We start from the raw sequence: 17710 nt of genomic DNA, 5'->3' as shown, positions 1-17710 counted from the left end.
CAGTGCCACAGGGCGGTAGTCATCAAGGCCTGTTATTGTCACTCCCTCAAGTACCGGGATGATAGTGGTTGTCTTGAAACCTGCAAGAATGATAGACTGCTGCAATGAGATGTTGATGATGTCCACGAAGACCTCCATCAATTGGTCTGTGGAGTCCTTCATTACCCGACAAGGTCTGTTGTCTGGTCCCGCTGCCTTGTGTGGGTTCACTTTGGACAGGGTTTTAGATAGCTCACCTCGGCCGCAGCTACGCAGGGGGCCCATTCTTCAGGGGGATACGGAGATTTCTTTGGCGCCATCCTGTTCCTCTCCTTAAACCATACATTAAAAAAAGTTCACTCTGTCCAGAGGAAAGTGTCATTTTGATCTGTAATCTGTCTCTTTGATTTTTGACTTTGTTAACACTGTTGAATTTTAAACTTTACAAAATCAAGCTGAATTCCTAACACAGTGAGAATGAGTACTTTTTGACATTAAGCAGCACAGAACATGAAAAAGCTGTGGCCTTGGCATCACTCCATCAATGAGCTTTTCTCCATCAAATCATTTATACTGGATCATTTGTGATCACTTCCATCACACTTTACCACTGTTGACTTGTTGCCTTAATTTAGATTGTAAAAACTGATTTTTTTTGTTGGACTTGGCATTAATAAACAAACTATAGGAAACCTCACTGACAAAAGGCAAAGGAGGAAAAACCCAACACCCAACCCCAACCAACCAATTTTCCCTTGCAACCGCTGCAATCGTGTCTGCCTGTCCCGCATCGGACTGGTCAGCCACAAACGAGCCTGCAGCTGACGTGGACTTTTTACCCCCTCCATAAATCTTCGTCCGCGAAGCCAAGCCAAAGAAGAAAAAAAAATAGGAAAATATGAATTCAGGTACAGGTCAGCCACAATCAGACAAATAACTCAAATTTGAGGAACAAAATAACTTGCTCCTCTGTCTGCATTCAAATGTTGTTGACAGATCGTGTTATATGGCGAGCTCTCCACTGGCCACCGTGACAGAGGTGCACCAAAAAGGTACAAGGATTGCCTAAAGAAATCTCTTGGTGCCTGCCACATTGACCACCGCCAGTGGGCTGATATCGCCTCAAACCGCGCATCTTGGTGCCTCACAGTTCGGCGGTCAGCAACCTCCTTTGAAGAAGACCGCAGAGCCCACCTCACTGACAAAAGACAAAGGAGGAAAAACCCAACACCCAACCCCAACCAACCAATTTTCCCCTGCAACCGCTGCAACCGTGTCTGCCTGTCCCGCATCGGACTTGTCAGCCATAAACGAGCCTGCAGCTGACGTGGACATTTACCCCCTCCATAAATCTTCGTCCGCGAAGCCAAGCCAAAGAATTATAAATTGAAGACAAATGTCATTTTCTTGCTCTGTAGTAGTTGCGCAGAATCCTCAAAGGATTTGAGATGCCATGAAATCACAGATGAAGAATTGAATGACTTGTTTTTGATGTTACTTTGAAGGTCCTAATATGTCCTAATGATTCTGTTTTGCAATATATATCGTACCTGACCATGAAGTGAAGAAATTATGTACTCTTGCTCAGCATTAGATATTGTTCTGTGGCTTTTTGGTGTGTCACTTGCCAGCCAGAACCACAACAAACACCAGGCAACTCCCAGTGCACCTTAAAAAAAAATAATTATGAGAAAATTAGACAATCAAAATATCCAAAGAAAAATGTATAATCTTTTAACACGTTTCATATGGTTTTGTACACAATTTCAAAGGTTCTTCCACCGAAGGCACATTTGTAGCCTTAATAATTATAAAACGTGTGCATTGAAAGAATGATGGAATTTAATTTGATTGAAAACAAAATAATTGCTCTGCTGGAAATCTAAACAAATAAAAGAAATCCAAGGAAATACTCAGCTCAGTCTCCATCTAAAACTATAATCAGACAATACATTTACACCACCCCCCCCCCCGACCCTACAGTCAATTTATAAAATGATGCAAAGACCCTGATGCAAATTAGTGTACAAATAAAGATTAATAACTTTCCCAAGAATCTACAATTTCACCTTTGAAGAGGCAAAATACACAGGTTATAGATGGATTTTTCACTGCAGTACCAACAAATGAGTATTTCTGGAGTCCCACTGAGACAGTCATGGTTAGGATGACAAATTTTCTTTAAAGGGAGGTGATAAATTAAGGGGTTGGGATTTTATATCTTTCCTCATTTTTCTGCCCCTTCACTATCACCATTTGACTCCTTTCTTTTCCTCCCCCTTACACCTATATTCACCTGTCACCTGTCAGCCAGTGCTCCTCCCTCTCCCCTTTTATTTGTGCATCCACCCAGTTCTTAATATTCCTGAAATGTCGCCTATCCTTTGTTTTCTATGGATGCTGCCTGACCCTCTGAATTCCTCCAGCACTTTGTTTGTTGCTTATGTTTTTGGAAGGATTTGACACACTGTTTGCTACCTAATGGTGCAAATACCTTTGAGAGAATGGAGGATCAAATTGAAGATATAAAGAAAAGGCCACAGAAGTACAAAGATTTGGGACATTTCAACCTTGACCTTTCTTCTGTGAAATGGACATGAAAATAATGTATTGGTGATTTCTATTCAAAAGTAGAGTAGTCAAAGTGTATTATCCCAAGTTTTACTTTCTTTTCAGGATTTAGTTTGTGTGGCTCCATGATAAAAATCCACAAGCATACAAAAGCAAACAGAATAGATTTCAAATTAGACTCCTCAATTTGGCTGCGTTCAGCAGACAGCAAGAGAATTTAAATGACAAACATGTGTAAGGATTCCAGTTTTCATTTGCCAGACAGTGATTGCTTTTCAATAAAACACAAAAAAATCTGCAATAAGTGCATTTAACCCTTTTTGTAAATGGCATACTAGCCCATTTACTGCAAATTACACCTAATTTTCCTTTCAATTAGATGGAGTTTGACAGATTAACAAGGAAAAAAGAACTTTCTTGGAGATGGTTCTTCCTGCTTTACTGAAGTATATTTCTACTCATTCAATTATCATATCTTAGTAAACAAATTATTTTAGTAGAATGGAAGAAAACAAATAAAATTATCAATGAGCAAGATTGAATTATAATGCTCTACATGTGCAGAATGAATCCTTACCAAATATGTAAAACACGTATGACCAATCCAGGTAATAGCAAATTATTCCAGATAATGGAAGGGAAACCACTGTTCCAAGTTGTGCACCTAGAAAAATATGCAAGATTTATAACTACACTAATGTGTGACACACATTTAGGATATTAAATATTTGCAGGCTAACATTTATATTGACACTTAAATTTATACAATGGGATTTCATGGTTGTTTTATTTTCTCATAATTCACATGGTTTTCATTTCATGTAATTCAAACTGGACAAATTTCTATACAATCAAATGCAGTACAACTCCGATTATCTGAAAATGAATACTCCAAAATCTTCATTTATCTGAAAATAAAATTAAATTTCAGATGAATAAGGATATCCAAAAAAAGTCGGAAATCCTCATTTATCCAATTTTCTTTAAACCCGAAATGACCTCACAGGATGAAAAAAATATGAAATTAGAATGACGATTGTCCTCATTTCGGGTAACTCCTTCCCCTCTCTCTTTCCATTTCTTCTTTACCTTCTCCTATTGACTTTTGTCTCCAACTCTCCCTCTCAAATTGCATGCCACTGTCTCCCAGTCACAAGCAGTCGGAAGTATCTCTTGTCCCGGTGTCAACAAGTAAAGTGGCCTCCAAGACAGGAACGGGACCTCAGGCTCAGTGGCGTTCCCTCCCTTCCTATCTCCTTCCCTCCCTCCCTGGCACACCAGAACTCCCGAGACAAACTCCAAACCCTCCCATCAGCCTACTACCGCACTTGCACACCGGACTTCCTAATGTGCATATGCAGTAGGCCTAGGAGAGGATTCAAAGTTGGGTCTCAAGCGTCAGGAGTTCCGGTGACCTGGGAGACAGGAGCCTGCCAACTCACCAGTTAGTGTTCCATTGGCCCAGGAAGCCTCCCTGGGGATCAGCGGCAGCAGTGGGAACGTGTCAGGGATCAGCGGCAGTGGTTGGGAGGTCTTGGTGATTGGCGGCAGTGTTGCAGCCAGCATTTCTTTGGTGAGAATTAAACATTTTAATGCTTAAAAAAGCTTCCACTGTTGCTGTTGTTTAAACATCAATAGAAGTGATTTGTTTTGCTACTGCGCTGTTTTTAAAAAAAATGATCAGTTATCTGAAAAAAAAACATTTATCCGACATAGGCCCGGTCCTGACCATTTCGGATAACTGGAGTTGTACTGTAGGAACATTAATAAAGATCTTTACATTTTCAAAAGAAAATCTATGAATACTATTATCACTCTGTGACAGATTATAGATATGTTTTTTGGAGATAAATTGGGGCAGGTTTTGTAGTTGGGGCAGGTTTTGTAGTGTAGGTCACATACAAACACTTTAAAACAGATCTTATCTAAAATACTGGAGCTCGGCTGATGCGAGATAGGCCGGCCCCAAGAGACTTTGCAAAAGCTTTGGGGAGTGCCTAAGAGACTTCACTAATGGATTGTTTACAAAAAGGCAACAGATGAAATAACTTGTCAGAGCCACAGGCTGTCTGGAGTGGAGCTTGCTGTTCTAAGAGGGACATGTGGTTTTGCAAGCAGAGAGAGTAAAACAGGCTTTTTCTGAGAGAAAGAGAGTTCAGTTCTGCAGTTTTCCAGGCAGCAGCAGCTGGGACTGGAACAGGACGAGCTGGAAAGCTTGTGGAAAACCCCATTTGTGACTGCTTTGTTCAGCCTGGTCAAAGCCCTTGTGGTTCATGCAAGAGGAGAGGGCTGGCTGTCTACTGTTTCACTTGAAATAAGAGAAACAAAAAGGAACTCTGTGGTAACCTGAAAGAAAGAGGCCATCTTCTGGAAAACACTGATGGGGCAAATTTCTTTGGCAAGACACTAAAGTGGCTGATTACAAGGAATCAGTTATGGGTGTCCAGCAAATAACATATTTCTATCTGAAAACCGACAAGAACCTTCCTGAGCAGAACTCCAAAGCCTGGTGAACTTCATAAATGTTAAATTCTGTGCACAGTTTAAGAATTGCCTGCAAACAGTGAACTTGGAGAAATGAGAAGTGAGATTGGACTGTGAATCAAAGAACTTTTCTGAACTTATACACACATTATATACACGTGCGCTTAGAATTAGAAGGGGGTTAAGTTACGTTAGTTAATAGTGACAAGTTAAAGTGTGATTCTGTTTTCATGTTTAAATACAATTAAAAACAACTTTTGTTTAAGTAACCATTTATCTTGGTGAATATCTATTGCTTTTGGGTTTATGGGTCCTCTGGGCTCGCAACAACTCTAAGAATACAGTAGATAAAATTTTGTTACCTAAAGACTGAAACTAGAAGCACAATTACATTTACATTTGGAAAGATACACAACATAATGGGAAGGATTCTGATGTCCTGTTATATCTTGACCAAAAAGGTTAAGCGGAGATACACTGAGTAGGCGAATCTGAGACAGTCAAGATGAAAGATTGTCATAACGTTAGAAACCTTTTAAAATGCAAGCCATTCCAAAACAATGTCAACATTATGTTGTGATTTGTTTGAAAGAATTGAACTACAATTTTAATATGGTACTATTTTCTAAAAAAGGTAAATCTGACATTCTGGAAGCCAAAAATGCAATTAGCACTATCATTATTACCAATAAAGTATTCAAGAAAATGTTATTTCTGCTCCATTAGTGTCACTTTTGGTAAATTTGGCCCTTGCATTATTTTCACACAAAGAATAGTGTGTGATTTAAACACAAAGCTCACCTGCATATGATAAGCTGACAAGGGTGCTCCTTTCTAAAGGTGGTGCCCATTCAGCCCACATTGCATGCATGGCGGGGAAGGTCACACCCTATTAAAAATAATAAATTCAATCTCATAAAATGAGCAACTTGAGAATCACTGGGAAAAATTTGCTATTTTAAGACTGTGCCATAAGCTCCATTTGCTTACATCCCATACACTTCCCTCTATAATTTTTCAAATTAAACCTGAATTTCATAATTTCAGCATTGTTTAACATGAACCAAACTTCTAATCTCTATATGCTTTCCATCACCAAGTCAATTCATTTCAAACTCTAATTCCATTTCTATTCATTTGTACCTCATCCCATCTACTGAAATTCTTAGTAATTGTTATTCTTATTTGAATATTAAAATATTCTAACCCACCCATTCACCTGTGTTGTTTGAAATATGGCAATTGTGCATTTTTCATACAATCTCCCAAAGTCTTAAGTTCTGCAATTCCCTTCTCACCCTTTCTGCCTCTTTTTCTTCTTGAAAATATCCCTTAAAGTATTTATCCTAGCTAAATCCTAAAGATAAATTTGTCTTTTTTGGCTTAGTATAAAACTTTGTCTGATTAACTGAACTACTGGTACCTATTACCTTAAGTAAAGTGCTTTCTTAAAATTTAATGGGGCATAAAAATAATGAAATAAAATTGGATTTTTATAATGCCTTACATATATACTGACATAATATTTAAAGAAATAACTGAAAAAATGTCTCCAAAATATTACTGTCAATTACAAAATGAATTACATGTTGTATCAACATTTCTATTAGCCAAATTTTACAATAAATTAAACTATTTTTATCAGGGTTTTTTTTTTAAAGTATGGCTTTTCAAAGTTTTCATATGTAGTATCCAAAAGCCAAAACTAATAATTTGGAATCACAAGTTAAATCCATCTACAATAGCCAGGAAATAATTCAGTTAATTAAATATATTTGTACAAAAAGCTATCAGCTGTAAAATTAATATAATTCACCAACCTCAAGGTTATACACTTCTGCTGTAGTCACTGAGCCTGATTAATGCCACTGTGGACTGAGATTAATGTAGTTGACTCCCAACCACCCTCTCAAATAGTCTGGAAAGCCATTCAATTACAGCAAAACCTACTAGTAGTTTTTAAAAAAGCATTATGCATCAAACGACTGTACTTGATTCAGAATAGCAAACATATGCCAAGCCTGAACAATCTTTTTCTCAAAATGGGAGAAATTTCTACATAACCTAGTCAAGCTCCAACTCCACAATCAAATTCAGACAAATAATTCTTTCACCCATAGCTCAACTCTTTAAATGTGTCTTGTACCACAGCAGGACAAGTACAACAGAAGCATCAGCACATCAATGATCCCAGACCCTAACAAGTTGAACTGCATTGACAAACAGGGGAAAGGAAACTACCTGCTAATTTCTTTGTTTTTTAAAAAAATCCCAGATAATGAAGCAGAACACCTCTATAAAAGCGCCAAGGGAAGTGAAAGCACAAAATGTACTGCAGGTTAAGATTATGAAGTTGCTAATCACAAGCACATCATGAACAACCTCTGAGTACAGGATGATCATTGGCATCCATGTAGAGTATCCTCCAGAGGCACTTCCAGGCAGGAAAAACACCTGTCTGTAAAGCTTCTTCACCTTTACGCCTAGAGATGTACCTTTCTAAATGCGCTGCGACTGGCTCTGAAGTGCCGATTCCAACCCTGCTCAGGGAAGGATCACTGGTGGAACGCTGCACTCTGCCACCTGACCTGAATGTACAGCCGCTGCAAGTGGCTGGTTAGGGGTAGGCTGATGATGCCGTCCGTCAGCCCTTGACCCATCTTCCCGCTCACCCCTCTCCCTCCATGACCCCCTCAAGGCAGGGGCAGCGGGCAGGCGCCGACGGGGCAGCGGGGGCCGTCGGAGCTGGTGGGAGTCATCAGGGGAGCGGCTGGTCCAGGCTGTGACAGCCTCACTGGGTTGCTTTGGTCTTCAGGCCCGCTCTCTGCAGCTCAAAATGCAGCAGAGCAGTGGCCATCTTCTCTACCCATAATCCCCCACGCAGCTGGAACTGTTCTGCGTGGGTAGGGAAGATGGCCATTGCTCTGCCACGAATTTATGAAGGGTAATGCTACGGTACCAGTCGTCCTACCTTCATCGGCTCCGTAGGGCGCTGCGAGGTATCTCTCAATATGAATGGGACGCTGGAGCTGCCTTTTAGGGCTGCTGTCTGAAAGGTAAGTTTTAAGTTTTCGATCCGCTCTTGCAGCCGGCCTCCAGGTGGAGGCCTGACATAAAATAGCCTCATATTTGGGACAAAGACACATTTTACTTTATTTGCCTCTGTGTTCCACAGTTTTAAATTTGTAATCAAAGAATTCACATCTGATAAAGTGGATGTTCCAGATTTTACTAAAGGGTATTAATGTATATTTTAGTTTGGTACTTTTTTTTTTATACATTGTCCCTTCATGTCAGGGCACCATAAAATTTTATATTAGTCATGTTTAGTACTTTGTTACATATCCCTTGCATGCAATGACTGCATGAAGTCTGTGATTCATAGATGTCACTAGGTGCTCTCTTCTCTGATGATGCTCTGCCAGGCTTCTACTGCAGCCATCTTCAGCTCTTGGTTGTTTCAGAAGCTTGTCCCCTTAAGTTTTCTCTTCAGCGTATGGAAAACATGCTCAATTGGATTTAAATCAGGTGACTGACTTGGCCATTCAAGAATTTTCCAGTTTTTAGCTTTGAAAAATTCCTTTGTTGCTTTTGCAGTATGTTTGGGATCATTGTCTTGCTGAGGAAATGAAGCACCGCCAAATGAGTTTGGAGGCATTTGCGCAAACTTGAGCTGATAAGATGTTTCCATGCACCTCAGAATTCATTTTGCTACTGCTATCAGCAGTTACATCATCAATGAAGATAAGTGCACCAGTACCTGTGGCAGCCATACATACCCAGGCATAACACACCCACCACCATGTTTCATAGGTGAGGTGGTATGCTTTGGATCTTGGGCAGTTCCTTTACACCTGCACACTTTGCTCTTGCCATCACTCTGATCAGTAGTGAATTAACTGCGACCCAGCCCCTAGGCTGAGTTTTAGTAAGCACCCCCCTTCTTGCCCCACAGCCCTCACCCCTTGTTGAATAGAATGAAGTGTGGAGGAGGAGGAAGAGAAGAATTCAAATGCCCTAGATGAGGGTCTCAACCTGAAATCTCACCTATCCTTCTGCCACTGAGCTGGCTTGGGAGTAGTTGGCCTCCAAGTTCTGATGCAATCAACACGTTAGCAGGATAGGCCAGCTCCCCGCACCCTCTCCCCCATTGTTACACACCACCCCTGCACTCCAATCTGCAACCTCCAGCCACAAGCAGTAGACAGTAATACAGAGAGATCGCAGCTGCAAGTCAGGCCTCAAACCGGGCTAATGATCCCCAGCCAGAATCACCTGCCATTTTACAGCGGACGCAGTAAACACAGAGCAGGGCAGCACATGGCTCCCAAGGGACCGCAGAGACCGCCGCCATCCCTGCCCACAGTGAAGGCCTACTCCGGGATGCGGCTGCGGACCGATTCCAATGGTGCAGCATTACTCACCTTGCTCCTGGCCCAAGCTGTTGATGGTTAACAGTCTCCAAGGCAACTGTCTTTGGCATTTATTCTCAAGGCAACAGTTGCCACTGATCTCTTCGCATTATCTGTGCACCATATGACCGGCCCCACATTCCCAACGTCTACTTTGAATGGCCGTATATCATGCCCTCCGTGTGGATGTTAGCCTGTCAACCAAATCATGGTCAGCCCCCTTACCTTCCAGGCTACTGGGCTTCAGCCTAATGGGTAATCTGCCACTGATTCTGATACAGGTTAATCTCGGTCTCATTTGTCCACAAGACCTTCCAAAATTCTGCAGGCTCTTTTAAATATTTGTTGGCAAACTGTAATCTGACCATCCTGTTTCTGTGGCTAACTAGTGGTTTGCATCTTGCAGTGTAGCCTCTGTATTTCTGTTCATGAAGTCTTCTGCAGACAGTTGTCATTGGCACATCCATACCTACCTCCTGAGGAGAATTGCTGATCTGTTGGACAGACGTTTTGGGATTTTTCTTCATAATGATGGGAATTCCTGTCATCAGCACTGAAGGTACTTGGCCTTTGCGATTAGAGAGCTCACCAGTACACTCTTTCTTCTTAATGATGTTCCAAATTGTTGATTTCAGTAATCCTAAAATTAGGGTGATGTCTCTTTATTCTTATTTTTCAACCACATAATGGCTTCTTTGACTTTTATGGATGCAACTCTGGACCTCATGTTGAAAAATGGCAACTAGAGATTCTAAAGGTGATCAAAAGCAGAGAAGCAAGCCTAGCTCTCTTATACCTGCACCAACAAACAATTAAACATACCCGAGTACTCACAAACACCTGTGAAGCCAAATATCCCAAATACTGGTGCCCTGAAATGAGGGGATTATGTATAAAAAATGCTGTAATTTCCACATGGTCAAACCAAAAAGTATATAAATATCCTTTAATAAAATCTGGAATGTGCACTTTAATCATGTGAATTGTTTGATTACAAATTTAAAACTGTGGAACACAGAGCAAATAAAGGAGAATAAATCTCTTTGCTTCTGTGAAGACTATAACATGCTTATCTGCTAACTCGGGGAAATCCATAACCACATTCTGAACAAAAAGTATGACCTAAAGTCAGATAAGTAGCAATCATTGGGTAATAGAATGTTTGAAAATTCTTACATATTTTCTATTATTCATGGGTAAATACATTTAAAATTAATTAGAAACTTTTTCACCTTCTCCACAAGCATTTTGCACTAACATGATATTTTCAATCCAGTTATACTGTATTTAATTGTCACAATCAAGAGTTGATGTACAGGAGGACCTAAAAATTCTCAAAGCTTTTGGTACCACTCTTAAATCTCCAAAATATTTAAAGCAACTTTAAATGATTGGTTGCATTTTGATTAAAGTTATAATTAATTGCAATGCACATCTTTTTTCTCAAAGTTTTTTTTTTAAAGATAGCAAGTTCAAAACAAAAACTAAAATTTCACCTGTCAAAATTACCAAAGAAATGTAAACATAGTATCTGTGGGGGGAAAAAAAACTGAGTTAACATTTTAGGTCCACGACTCTTTATTAGAAGTTACCTGAAGCATTAACTGTTTCTCTTTCCAGAGATGCTGTCTGACCTGCTGAGTGTTTCCAGCATTTTCTCTTTATATTCTAGTTTGCAACATCTGCATCTTTTTTTCTCATTTTCAATGCCACAGATTTAAATGTTGCAATTTCAAAATTCTTAAACATATACGAAAAGTTTGAACATACCTCTCCCAGGCCCTCAATAATCCTCAGTACAATTACACAATAAGGTCCCAACGCAGCTGCTGGTGGAGTCAACAGGGTAAAAACTGAAGTGCCCAGTATGCCAAAACCAAGCAACAGTTTCCCTCCAAATTTACCAGCCAGATATCCACCAGGAATCTGAGTAACGATGTAACCATAGAAGAAAGCACTAAGGATCCATCCCTGTATATCCGAATCCCAGGTATATACTTTGCCCTATTAGAAACAATGAGAAGTTTGGAATAACTGTAATTTTGGCAAATTCTTTTCATGATAAAAATAAAATAAAAATCACCGCAATGTGGGTATAAATAAAAAGTAATAAGTAGAACAGTTTAACACCAGCTTAACATAAAAGTAAATAATTCTGAATTAACCTTTATCCACCCACCTCAAAGGTGAACATGTTCATTTTGTAGCAATTTTTGTTGTTCTCAGGGTGAAAATTACCATCACTTACCATTACACTTTTAACAATGGCAAAACTTTCTAAAGAATAAACAAAATTGGCACTGAGCCACATTAAAAAGTACAAGAACAAATGAATAAATGCTTAGTCAGTGTAAGTTTTAAATTTAAATTAAATTTAAACATACAGCAGGTACCCCCTTTATATAGTGCTTGAAAGCTGGGTATTATCTGCCTTTCAGCATTTATGAAAGCATCAAAGGTGGAGTGGGGGGGGGGGTCTACACTTACACGGGTTTGATCCGCCAAGTTAGGTAGTATGAGCAGTGGAGCATATTGATGTGGGACCAGTCTAAAACGAGTGACCCATGTTGCCAGTTCAAAACAGAATGTTGTGATGTTGGGTGCAGAAAAGGTACATAGTCATAGGTGCACAGTGAGTAAAGCAAGGGACTACTAGGCGCATTGTATGTAAATATCAGTGGGTCTGGATGCAAGGGCTTGCAAACACACGTAGCATTTATTAACATAACAATTTGTTGACGATCATGGGAAAATGTTATGGAATAAATCACACACCCACAAAATTTATTTAAAAAATGGGAAAAAGTTACGGGAATAAAACGTGCAGAGTTTATAAATGAGCGTGGGAAAACATTACGGCAATAAAATACACATGCACAATTTATAAGAAAGCATTGGAAAATATTAAACAGAACACAATTACTGTACTGTTTAACATTTTCTCACGCTCCCTTATAAATCGTCTGCATGTGTTTTATTCCCGATAACATTTTACCACACTCTTCTATAATTGTGTGTTAATAAAAGCTACATGCTACTGCAAACCTTTGTGTCCAGACCCTCCCCCCCCACCCCCCAAATCTGATTCTTTTTTCGACGCAATGTCACATTATGTGCCGACACTGTTGTGCTAAACGTCTCGCCTCTTCTTCAGGAAGCCGGCTTGTTGTGTAAAAGGACTCACGGACCCGGATTTTTTCTGCTTTTATGTCAACAAGCAAGCCAGCTTCCAGAGACAGGTATGTATACGGCAATAACGTGGTTTTTTTCAGTGTAAAAGGGGCTACAGTAACAGTCCCTTCCAACCCACAGATACATCAATTAATCTACAATCCCCGAACATTTTTGAAGGGCTGAAGGAAACCAGCACACTGGATGAAACCTACACACACACGAGGAGAACATACAAACTGCTGCAACACTGTCAGATTCAAATTCAGGTTGCTAGCGCTGTAATAACATTGCATTAACCACTCCATCCTGTAATAGTTTTAAAGACCATACTTAAAAAAAGGAAACTGTGAGAACAATTAGGAAGAAATGTTCAGAGCTAGAAGCCTTAGCAATTTAATGAATTGGCAGCCATGGTGGAGGAATTAAAATATTTTTTTAACAACACTAGAAATGAAGAAGCACAAATGAGTGCACAGAACTGGGAGACATTACAGAAATTCAGACTACCAAAGTACAAAAGGATAAGGATTATTTAAGAAAAGTGTTCTGTTTCAACAGAAAGCAAGATGGTTCAACATGTGTAAGGGTGAAGACTATGGTGCTGCCGGAGCCACTGTAACGGCAGCATTGCCGCTGGGGCGAACCCGTGGTGGACTACCTTGGGGTCCAACTGCCCAGTCAACTGCCATCAGCTCCACACAGGCTTTGAATGGCCCATTAAAAGAGCCAAAGGTAGTTTCATTTAAAATCCCGCGACCGCGGGGTCTGCACCCAAGATGGTGAAGCCTATGATCAGCAGCAGCCAAAAGAGGTTGCAGACTCCAGACTGGCACAGGGCACCAGAAAACAGGGAGACCATACTCCATTTAAGAAGGAGAAGCAGAGAGATGACCTATGGGGACGGTGACCACGCATGCAGTGGGCTGCTGGCGACTTGAGGCAAGAAACCCATGGAGGCTGGAGGCTGATGGAGACTGCTGTTGGGAGACTCACACCAGGCTGCAGACTGCTGGAGACTGGCTTGAAACTGGCTGAAGGGGTACCAGGTATTGGAACTGGGATGCGAGAGGGTGCCGAAGGGTTCCTGACCGTGTCGGAGGTTCGGATCTAGAGCTCGGATTACCGAGGGTTTGGACTGGACTCTGTGTGGCTGCGGAGACTGCGGAAGTCCTGGAGGTAAATCTCCGGACACTCAGTAACTCTGGGGTGGACTCTCTTTTACTTCTCTTTCTCTGAATGTAAGAGGCACTTCAGGCAATTTCTGCCGATGACAAATCTGTCAGCTTTACAGCAGGCAAAAGCAATTTCATGTAATTTGACAATAAATTGAATCTTGATCTTTATTTGAATCTTGATCTAGATCTGAATCTTGACCCCAAGCAGCAAAATTTTTATTGACCTCTAGTGTACAGAAAGTGAAGCTGCCAGGTAATGGTTGGTTTCTTTAATATTGTCAGCCAATTATGCATATTCTTTATTCTCAAATTTATGAATCTCATTTCAATGAGATTTGGAAAGAAAATGTGTAGTTTTATAATATATTGTTTCTCTTGCAGCAGGAAAATAGAAAGGCAAAAAGGCTATTGTAAAAGGAAAGAGTACGTCTGACATAATGCAGTAATGATCTGTTGATTTAAGGAGAAATATATTTGTATAGTAAAGTTAAAAATTCAAAATTCAGATTTATTGTCAGAGTACATACACGACATCACATACAACCCTGAGATTTTTATTTCTTGCGTACAGAAAAATTATTTTCTAAACACTTTTTGAAAGCAATTATTGTGCTATGAATAGGCCATTTTTATTAACTTTAACAATAAATAAGAGACATTGCTAAATATCTTACCTTTTTCCCATACTTTTGATGAGTAACATTGGAATGTGGAGGGCATGCCTCATCACTGCCATTCCTGGGCAAAGTTGTATTGTTTTCCAACATTTCAACCATTGCAACACTGAGATTCACACGTAGTGCATAAACAATAAAAAATCCCCAAAAGGCTAAAATTGCCAAGTTGTATCGAGCAGAACAGCAACCTGGTACTGAAGAAAACATTGAGAATAGTTGGTAAAAATAATATTTAAATAGATTTATTTGCATATGATCCCATATTTAAGAATACAAGAAAACAGGAGCAGGCAATTCAGCTCCTCAATTCTGCCTCACCATTCAATGGCTGAACTGCCTCAGGCTTCTTTTCCTCCAATGTGCCAGTTTCCTTTCACCCTCAGTTCCCCAGTCTTTCAAAAAATTAACTATTTCCTCTTTAAATGACTCCATTTTAAGAGATATGCCACTCTCCACAAGAATTTGTATGCAGCTCAGTTTGAAATGATTACCCCTTTATCTTGCAACTATATTCCCCCCTCATTCAAGTTTCTCTCACTAGTGGAAATATCCCAACATCTACCCCATGATATATTCTCTTATGTTTCAGTAGAATCACCCTTCATTCTTCTAAACTCTGAATTATAGATCTAATTTCTTTAGTCATACATAACAGAATAATCCTTTCATCCCAGCCTAGTGATTATTTTTAGATTCCCTCCAATGGTAGTATATCCTTTCTAAAATAAAGGGGACCAAGTATGTGCATGGTACTACAAAGTATTGCATCACCAACATCCTTACAATTCAATCTTTTCCCTATCTAAAATCCAATCCTTACAGTAAAGGCCAGTATAACGTTTGCCTTCCTATGTAACCTGCTGCACCTGCTAACCATTTGAAATTCATGAACATCTAGATCCCTCTGTACTTGACTTATCTGAATTTATTTTCTTCTTTATCTTGATATTTTGTCTTCAGATTTCTTTTACCTCTCACTTTCCTACATTTAATTCCATTTGCCAAACCTTCACCCACTCAATCTATAACCTCCAGCAGAGTCCAGATATCCTCAATGTAATATGTCCTCCAACCTGCATTTGTGTCATCAGAAAACTTGGATATCTAACACACTACCTCATCCTCTAAGTAATTAATATGAATTATATCTAATTGAGAGCCAAAAGCTGGCCCCTGGGGCACTCCTTTGTTACTTTCTTCCACCCTAAAAAAAGAGCTGTTGTTCCAAATCTGTCTTCTATGTGACAACTAATCTTTCATTCCAAGGTAACAGTTCTCCTAATGCAATGAGTTCTTCTCATCATGTGCACCAGCCTTTTTAGTGTCACCTTCCAAATGTTCTTTACATAGATATTTGAAGGCAGTCAAAAATGTATACAGAAATTTGAGAGAATGACTAATTTTGATAATTGGATGTTAAAACCTGCAACACATGTCCAAATTCATCAGTGAATCGCCCAACTTCTTCCACATCATTCATTTCTTCTGACCTTATATTTTCTGGATTTTTTTTTCTAGCTCTTTCAGCTTTTGTAAAATAAAACAGATAAGATCACACTGCCAATCTATTCATCTGAAGGGCAAAATTAATTAACTTTTTTACCAATCAACTAATGGATCTGGTGTAACTCCTGGTATGTCTTATTGATATTTCCCTGTGAACCCCTTAAATTAAGTCTGTTTGGTCACATTCAGGGATATGTCTGGTTGCATACCCTAAACATACACAGACTCCCTTTTTTTTAAAAAAGGGGTTTCCATGCACAAGATGGCATCGCTCATATTCAACAGCCCAGACCACCTGTGTTGCCGGTTCTAGGGAAGCAGTGGTCCAGGGCAAGTCACCAAGCAGAACTCTTCTTCTTCCATCCCACAGAAGTAGAAGCCTGTTTGAGGACCATACAGCATAAAGACCACAGCAGGTGTCACAGGAGCTCTGTAACCAAAGGCACCCAAACACATGATTAGGTGGCAAGATGGGTGCCATTGCAAGCAGGGCTCCCAAAGATCCTCAGGTAATGACAGCTTCCCAACCGCTTTGAATCCAAGGAGGGTTACTTGCTTGCCTCAAACTTGGGTTCACCACTGAGCTGGACAAGACAGGAGGTCGTGCAGCTACAGTGATTATGGAAGTGCAAGGGGTGGTGACATCAAAAGAGGAAGGAGGAAGATCTATGGACACTCGATTTTATTCAAGGGACAATCTTTTACTTTTCTTATCTGACTCTGAACTGGTAGCTCCTTTTGTATGCCTTTAGAGGGCAAAGGAAAACAAATTTTGTGGACATGACAATAAAGGAATCTTGAAATTTTTATTTTGAAAGCCTGTTTATTCACACACAATTAAGTGTTATATATTGAGACATACTTTTAAAGTGGCAAGGCATAGCCATAAAGCAATTAAAACTACATGACTTAAAATTGTATATAATACAAAGAAAGTTAAACAATCATTGATTAGGCTACAACTGAAGTATGTGTCAAATCTGGCAATAGAGTACCAGATTCAGAAGATAGTGGAAGAACTGAAAATACAAATCCAGCATGATCGTAAAGATCACGAAATAGTTTTGATTTTAGGAAAGAATCATTACTGAGTGGATAGCGGTTGAAAAGTTACCGATGAAAAGAACCAAAGAGGATTTAAAGATAATGGTCTGGGAGTGAATTCTGTAATCATTTCAGATGCGGAAATACCTGAAAACCCAACAGCAAAGAGCGACTAGAGAACGCCAGAGGCGTGAGAACTATTCCAATTCCCATCGCTTTAAGAGAGGGAACGACCCGTGAAAGATTCAACGCCGTTTCCAAGGCAGAGAGCGCACTGAAGGTGCAGGGGTGGCGACCCGAGGATATTTGCAATCATCTCATTCCACTGTCTCCTCTCCCAAGTGCCCGTTGACAAATGAGAGTGCTGGGACAAAACCTGGGTATTTACAGCAACGAACCTCGCCTCGGATCCCGGCTCAGCAGCGGCTGAACATCTTCGCTCAAGCCCTCCATTTCGGAGCTGTCAGCTGACTTTCAGCCACAGGATCCTCTGCCGGGCATGCGCGGACATCATTTCCGGGACCGTGGCGCCGTCTGCAGCTCGTACGACGTGGTCAGCCGTCGGCGTCGAATCGAGCGAGCTGGTTTGAACCGCGGAAAGTCTGCAGAGGCTGTGATGGAGACTACCATCAACTCGGCCCTGCTCTCGCATTTCCTCTTCTCGCACCTTCTGGCCATCCTCCAGCCC

At 40.3% G+C, this 17710-nt stretch overlaps 1 protein-coding gene and 1 long non-coding RNA gene across 3 annotated transcripts in view; one reads left to right on the top strand and one right to left on the bottom strand.

Moving 5' to 3' along the window:
* The window catches only part of LOC138736420 (uncharacterized), a 73302-nt gene extending 60084 nt beyond the window's left edge, over positions 1-13218 (top strand). The window contains exons 4-5 of the long non-coding RNA XR_011340275.1: positions 12601-12685; positions 13179-13218. This is a non-coding gene — a long non-coding RNA (uncharacterized lncRNA). The remainder of the gene's footprint in view (positions 1-12600; positions 12686-13178) is intronic.
* Positions 1-17508, bottom strand: part of slc17a5 (solute carrier family 17 member 5) — a 45351-nt gene extending 27843 nt beyond the window's left edge. Inside the window, exons 1-6 of one of the 2 annotated variants that reach the window (XM_069885928.1) lie at positions 17421-17508; positions 14470-14666; positions 11217-11450; positions 5836-5923; positions 3128-3214; positions 1530-1648 (exon numbers count right to left, since the gene is read on the bottom strand). In XM_069885928.1, coding sequence (XP_069742029.1) covers positions 1530-1648; positions 3128-3214; positions 5836-5923; positions 11217-11450; positions 14470-14666; positions 17421-17475 — 780 coding nt within the window. In that variant the 5' untranslated portion in view covers positions 17476-17508. The other variant, XM_069885929.1, reaches the window with a different exon arrangement.
* Between the last annotated feature and the right edge of the window lie 202 nt (positions 17509-17710).

Source organism: Narcine bancroftii, chromosome 6 (assembly GCF_036971445.1).
Source record: "Narcine bancroftii isolate sNarBan1 chromosome 6, sNarBan1.hap1, whole genome shotgun sequence".
NCBI lineage: Eukaryota > Metazoa > Chordata > Chondrichthyes > Torpediniformes > Narcinidae > Narcine > Narcine bancroftii.
This window is presented reverse-complemented; position numbering and strand designations above follow the sequence as displayed.